Source organism: Mesoplodon densirostris, chromosome 11 (assembly GCF_025265405.1).
Source record: "Mesoplodon densirostris isolate mMesDen1 chromosome 11, mMesDen1 primary haplotype, whole genome shotgun sequence".
Classification (NCBI taxonomy): domain Eukaryota; kingdom Metazoa; phylum Chordata; class Mammalia; order Artiodactyla; family Ziphiidae; genus Mesoplodon; species Mesoplodon densirostris.
In genome coordinates this window covers 33538887-33545895 of record NC_082671.1, presented here as the reverse complement: position 1 = coordinate 33545895, position 7009 = coordinate 33538887, and the positions used below count along the sequence as shown (strand labels likewise).

At 44.2% G+C, this 7009-nt stretch overlaps 1 protein-coding gene across 1 annotated transcript; it reads right to left on the bottom strand.

The window, feature by feature from the left end:
* Window positions 1-5501: 5501 nt before the first annotated feature.
* On the bottom strand, window positions 5502-6341 carry LRRC10 (leucine rich repeat containing 10). Its single transcript, XM_060113962.1, has one exon. The coding sequence runs from the start codon at window positions 6339-6341 to the stop codon at window positions 5502-5504; it is 840 nt and encodes a 279-aa protein (XP_059969945.1).
* Between the last annotated feature and the right edge of the window lie 668 nt (window positions 6342-7009).

Here is a 7009-nt window from a genome sequence, read left to right as displayed (position 1 = left end):
CACAACTCATGTAGGTGGAACAGTTGAGCATATCATGATCTAGAAAATGTGCAGAGGTTTCAGTGGGAAAGGTAGGTGGGTTTAAACATTTATCCTGAGGGACCAGGTAGTGTGGAGTAGGATTTTAATCTAAAGTGTATTTGGGCTCATTTTCTCCAAAGGTCTTAAAAAGGATACACCAGTAAGTATTAAAGTTAATCTAAAAAGAGGTAGAAATGTGGGAGCTTAATTGTATATCCAAGAATACACCCATGCTTCTTTTCCTCTGAATTCATATCCTTTGAAGCCTTTATAGATTTTTTTCATCATAGGCCTAGAATATCCCGAGTTCACAGATTACAAAGTTTTTTCCATTTCAGAGGTAAAGTACCAACCTAGGGCCCTCTAATTCCTATAAGAGTTTTAAGATGGAGTTTTTTTTTTTTTAAACTCAGAAATAGCAGTTATGGAAGTAGTGAGTTTTTATTTTCACAAGGCTTTTATGACATAGAAATGGAGATTTTTGTAATGTACATTAACAGTTAACTGTGTAGAAATTGTCTAAGTGCTTAGAATTTTTAACTCCCATTTTAGTAGCCTTCTGTTTTTCTTTGAAGAAGGATAATATGTGTGCTGGTTTTTCTTTTACTCTCCTCAAGTCAGAATCCATTCTTTGCCTGCTTGGAGGCCATGGGACTTAGCCTTGCTAACTGCCGCACAGCTCCCTGTGGACTGGTTTCCTGTGGTTTAATTCAGGAGGCACTGGTAGGATATGGGGAGAGGGAATTGGTATTTTCTTCCTGGTTTTGCTCTTTGTCTCTGGAATTGGCTTCATCCCTGCGAGACTTACCAGTATAGCTCTCTGGGCAAGCCCTCTTTTCATGACTCTAAGCTCTTAACTGCATTTTGGTAACATTTCTGTTCCCACTTCACTCAGCCTTATGGGTGGGGCTGGCGGCTGCTGTGACTCCTGCCAAATACAATCACTTGTATTACCCTGATCTTTCTCCCCTTAATTCTGTTTAGTAACAGTTCCTTTGTGAAAAGTCTCTTTGTAAATCGTATGAGGTGAATGCATTTTCTTGTCAGGACCCTGATTCATAGAAGTCAATAGAATACTTTGTATGAAATTCTTTTCCGAAGTCTGCCTTGTCTTGTATCTACTCTGGTGTTTTAGAGTACTACTAGAGCAGAAATGTAAAGAGGACTTAACCTTTTTTTAATCATAGTATTATTGTAGAACGTTGTTGATTCCCAATATGAATAAAGAGTAAAGATTTTAAAATTGTGAGTGGTACATAACACCTCTTTCAAAGAGGTATTGAAAAGACTAGACTATATGAATCTACACAAGACCCTGAGGATAGGGCCTAACCTACAGTAGTGCTCCGTAGGTGTCAGTGTGTCCCCCTGTCCTGTGGCCTTGGTGCAGGATAAAATCTCCAAAATTCAGGGCTTCCCTGGTGGCGCAGTGGTTGGGGGTCCGCCTGCCGAGGCGGGGGACGCGGGTTTGTGCCCTGGTCCGGGGGGATCCCAGGTGCCGCGGAGCAGCTGGGCCCGTGAGCCATGGCCGCTGGGCCTGTGCATCCGGAGCCTGTGCTCCACAACGGGAGAGGCCACAATAGTGAGAGGCCCCTGTACCACACACACAAAAAAAAAATCTCCAAAATTCAAGTAATGTGGTGGAATTATACCAGCCACTGGGGATTCAAAGATAAATATCACCTGTTTCGTGTTCTCAGAAGTGGACAGTCCAGAAAGGGGGAAAAGCATGTAAACTTAACTTGTTTTTTAATGGCATTAATATTCAAGGGTACAAGGTATATCTTTTTTTTTTTTTTTTTTTTACAGTGGCAAAGGCAGTAAATTATCTAGCAGACACACACCCATGTCTTCAGTCTCATGTCTCTTACCCTCATGACACGAATGGGTTTAGTGCCAAGGAATAGTTTCACATTTTCATGTACTTTGGTGATTTTGCAAATTCTAGAACAACAGGCAGAGGGCAAAGTATATTCGTTTAGAAGTTTAAAAAAATGAATCCTTGGTAATCTTATCTGTGTTTTCCTGTATGTGTAAACCAGAAGTGTTTGACCACTTTGCAGTTATATTTCTTATATTCAAGACTAGAGATAATATTGAAAATTTTACTGAGAGAGAAAAAGCTTTTTTGTTCAATTGCTATTTATGTTTTTTTCCTTCAAACAAGGAGTTATACTGATTGTACGGTAAATATAAGTATTTTACTGCTATGGTATAACACTTAGTAAAAGAACATGTTAAGTAAACATTAGCCATCACCTGCCAATCACTGTCCCATGCATTTCATACACAGTAATTTGTTTAAACCTGACAGGGCCTTGAGAGGCAGAAACTGTTACCACCTTACTGATGAGAAAACTGAGGCACACAGGTAGGTAACTGACCAGTAAATGTACAAAGGTAGAATGTGATCTCAGGTAGTTTGAAGGGCATGCTCTTAACCATCGTAGTACACTGCCTCCAGGTTACTGTGTGTAGGATATGGGATTTTAGTTAAAAGTTGAGTAGTTGATTTTTAGAGCACAAGGTGACTTTTCAAGTGTGAAATTGCAAACTTAGTATTGTTTTAGGACAAAAACAAACCTTGGGAATGTCCTTAGAATCCACATTAAAGATTTTAGTTGGCATCATTCACATTTTTTTTAATATAAATAACTCCTTTAGGTTATTGGAGCACCTTTTTTTTAGATTTATTTTTTTATTTTTGGCTGTGTTGGGTCTTCGTTTCTGTTCAAGGGCTTTCTCTAGTTGCGGAGAGTGGGGGCCACTCGTCATCGCGGTGCGCGGGCCTCTCACTGTCGCGGCCCCCCATTGCAGACCACAGGCTCCAGACGCGCACGCTCAGTAGCTGTGGCTCACGGGCCTAGTTGCTCCGCGGCATGTGGGATCCTCCCAGACCAGGGCTCGAACCCGTGACCCCTGCATTGGCAGGCAGATTCTCAACCACTGCGCCACCAGGGAATCCCTGGCATCATTCATATTTGTGGAAGCTAAAATCCAACATAAACTTATGGAAGAGATTTTCCTCTGATGCACTTTGGGTTTCAGGACTTTTAAAAGTAAAAATGTTGGAGATTCCCTGGTGGTCCAGTGGTTAAGACTCGGTGCTATCACTGCTATGGCCCGGGTTAATCCCTGGTCGGGGAACTAAGATTTTCGCAGGTCGTGCAGTGCACCAAAAAAAAAAAAGTAAAAAAGTTAACTTTTGGTGCTTCAGCATTTTTCCCTTTTTTTAAAAATTAATTTATTATTTTATTTTTTTTTTTTGCGGTACGCGGGCCTCTCGCTGCTGTGGCCTCCCCCGCTGCGGAGCACAGGCTCCGGACGCGCAGGCCCCGCGGCCATGGCTCACGGGCCCAGCCGCTCCGCGGCATGCGGGATCCTCCCGGACCGGGGCACGAACCTGTGTCCCCGCATTGACGGGAGGACTCTCAACCACTGCGCCACCAGGGAAGCCCCGTTTTTCCCTTTTTAAGTTTATAATTATGTTAGAATTTCAAGAAAACATCAGAGGGTTATGGAAATGTAAATATGCATTTACATAGTCAATTTATAAAATTGAAATCCTATAGTGAAAACTTGGACAGCAAAATTCGTGGTGAACACTTAACCATGTTATTTAAGAAGTGTTTATTTGTTGTGTATTGATTATTTTAGAACAAAACAGTTTATGTGTCACAATGTTTATAATTTGATACCTGTTTCAGACTAGTTAGCTCATTAGATGAAAATTCTATAGGTCATTGGCTACAGCTTATGGCTTCCTTGGAAAAGGTGGGCCCCTTAATCGTAGGAGGGGGAAGAGAGGGTCAAAAGAAAATCATAGCCATTGTGAAGGATGAGCTATGATACAGCCTAGAAGGCAGTCTTGTTGGCAGAAAGTTTCTAGTATCAACTGAGTATAGTGTAATTGCAGTGATTAGGAATGAGTAAATAGACTAAATCCTAGCTGTCTGATAGAAATCTGGACTCATTATTAAAGGAGTTAAGTATTTGACAATTTAGTGATTAAAAGGACCCTTTGGCAGTCTGATGAATGGGTTGTAGATACTCTACAGACTGGGAGGTGGTGACAGGAAGAGATTATGTGAAACCATGAAACTTTCTTCCTCTGGTTTAGCAAGAAATAATTGTGGTAGGAAAACATGAAAATAGTCTGCTGTATAATGTCATTTTAGAACCAAACTTTGCTGGGTTAAGATGCTTTTATGGCAAAAGTACTTTTTAATAGCTAAATTCAGTACATTTTAGTTAAGATGACACTTCTGTGTCCTTGACTACTGAAAAGGGTTCAAGAACATAAAGGATTGTGTTATTAAACTACCCACTGACAGCAGTTTGTTTAAAATTGATGTATTCATGGGGAGAAGAAAAGGTCATGATTAACAAACTTCAGAGAAATAGCGGCCTGAATACCTAGGTTTACACACTGACCATCGAAAGATTTTATCTGCTGAAATCAAAACAAATCAGAGCAAGGGCAGAGATACTGAGGCTGAAGAGGCAGACACTTCCTATATATGCCACAACCTGCAATTCCAATTTCCAAATGCTTGTTGCAAGCGAACAGATTTCTCACCTACAACTTTTAACCTAATAGGATTCTGGAAATGTGGTCCCTGCATGGCAAGAGGTTCAACTCAATTCTGGTTCATGACGTGAGTAGACAGGAGGGCTCTGCTCCACAGAGGCAGCCAGTCACAGCGAGGCTTGATGTTGATGCGACCGCACTGCCAAGGAGAGGTTCTGTTTCCTAGATGACTTTCAGCATTGCCAGTGATAGTCTACAGGTGGGAGCAGACCTTTGCTCAGATCTTTCGAGGAAAATGAGTGAAATCAGCATGAACCACTGTCGAGTTTTAAAGTGGCAGCTGGATTCCACCAGGAGGCATTCCCAGCAGGGGTGTCTTCTCAGCAGCCACTAAATTTCAAGGGAACATCTTCATCTTGAGCCTTTGCAACAACGAAGAGTCTGAATCGGACTGACTAGGTAGACATGTCATTTTTAAGTGACCTGAATCGGTAATGTCTTCTTACCATTTATGGTCATTCATAGTAAGAAAATACATCCTGCAAAGGGCTGGAGACAGGCCCCCTGAACTTTTAGATGAGCTCTGTAACAAATACCTTATTTGAGGGGCTCATTGGCCTCATGACCAGCCACTCCTGGAGACTGGAGGAGGCCAAAGGGTCCCAGCCTTTCTTGCTCTTCAGTGTTTCAAAATACCTGCTCGGAGAGGCTGATTTTCTTGCAAGAAGTTGTCATGCTACCTATAGCACACAGTTCCCTCTGGGAGAGATGCTGGCCTTGATTGAGTATTTTCTTCTTGGTGTGAGGTAGGCATTTCATCTGACTCTACTCCATTTTCCACTGGCAGAACCGCCCCACCTGTCCCGGAGCAGTCCTTTGCATTCTAATGGAGAGGTCTCCAGAAGATGCTGGAGTTGGGTCCTTGGCATTGACCTACACCTGAAGCTTCTCAGGAGTTGGTAGGCGGAAGTGGAGGAGGCAGGGCAGGCACCTGTGCCTCCTGGCTTTCCTGCCTGGCCAGTGAATAGCGCCTGGCTTTTCTGGGGTCAGGCTCTGGGGTCTCCTCCGCCCATCTTCCCACACGACGCACCCCTTTGGCCACCTTGGGTGCATTCCTGCAAGGATTGTGGTCATAGATGACCAGCTTCAGGCTTGACAGGTGCGCCAGGCTGGGGAAGTAGCGGATGCTGTTCCAGTCCACATCGATCACCTCCAGGGAAGGCATGTGAAGCAGCACAGCGGGGAAGTCTGTCAGCAGGTTGCCTGAGAGCCAGATGGTCCTCAGCTCCCGGAGGCGCCGGAGCCGGCCTGGCAGCAGACGCAGGGCGTTGGAGCCAGCATGCAGAGTCTTAAGGAGACTCAGCTCACACACCACATCTGGCAGCTGGGTGAGGTAATTGGCCTCGACCCACAGGGTCTGGAGATTCTGGAGCAGGCTCAGCTCACCGGGGAGGTCGCAGAGTTTGTTGTTGCCCAGGTAGAGGATGCAGAGCTGTTTCAAGGTACATACCACCTGGGGCAGAGCCTTGAAGTTGTTGAAATCCAGGGCCAGGATCTGCAGATTTTGCAGCTGCCCCAGCTCCGGAGGCAGGCTGTTGAGGCGATTGTCACTCAGGTAGAGCTTGGCCAGCTGCTGGAAGGAGCACACATGCACTGGGAAGCGGCGGAGCAGGTTCCCGCTCAGATCCACCGTCTTGTCCAGCGGCATCTCCCGGAGGTCTCTAACCATGTAGTTCTGGCAGCGGTCAGCCGGGATGAAGGCCGCGAGGGCCCTGATGGTGTTCCCCATGGCAAGCCGCAGCCTGCCGACCCTGGGGCTGCTGCTTCTGCCCTGAGGCCTGTCCTCCCCTCTCTTTATAACCTGGGGATTGCGTGACAGAAGCCAGTCACTACAACAGAGAGAAGTGCTCCTGATAGCGACTTGAGTGTTGGGTGACAGGCAGGGTCCTGGAGGCGGGGTCTCACATACTTGCTTTCAGTCGCCTAAGCCCCAGTCCTTTATCTACATTTTTTGTTTGTTTGTTTCAAATGGAAAATAGCTTCACTGTTTTTTCTAATGATAAAACGTTGAGACATTACATAAAGGTGGAAAAGAAGAAAGTGAGAACAACCATAGTCACACCCACCAGGGATAAACACTGTAAACATTTTATTTAACAGATGTCCTCCAGCCTTTTGCTACACATAATCAATTTGTTTAAAAAAAATACACTGTTTAGGAGTCTTATTTTTTATCAGAACATATGGACATATTTTTATGTTTGCAGATATCCATGCAATTATTTTAAACACCTGCAAAGCATTCCATTATATGGATGCACTGTAATTTAAATAGGTCTCTGTTGTTGGGCATCTAGGTTGCTTACAACGTGTCGCTATTATAAATATCCATGTACAGACAGTGGGAGCAGTTATCCACTAATTTCTTTCGGAAATATCCTTAGAAGTGTTACTGGG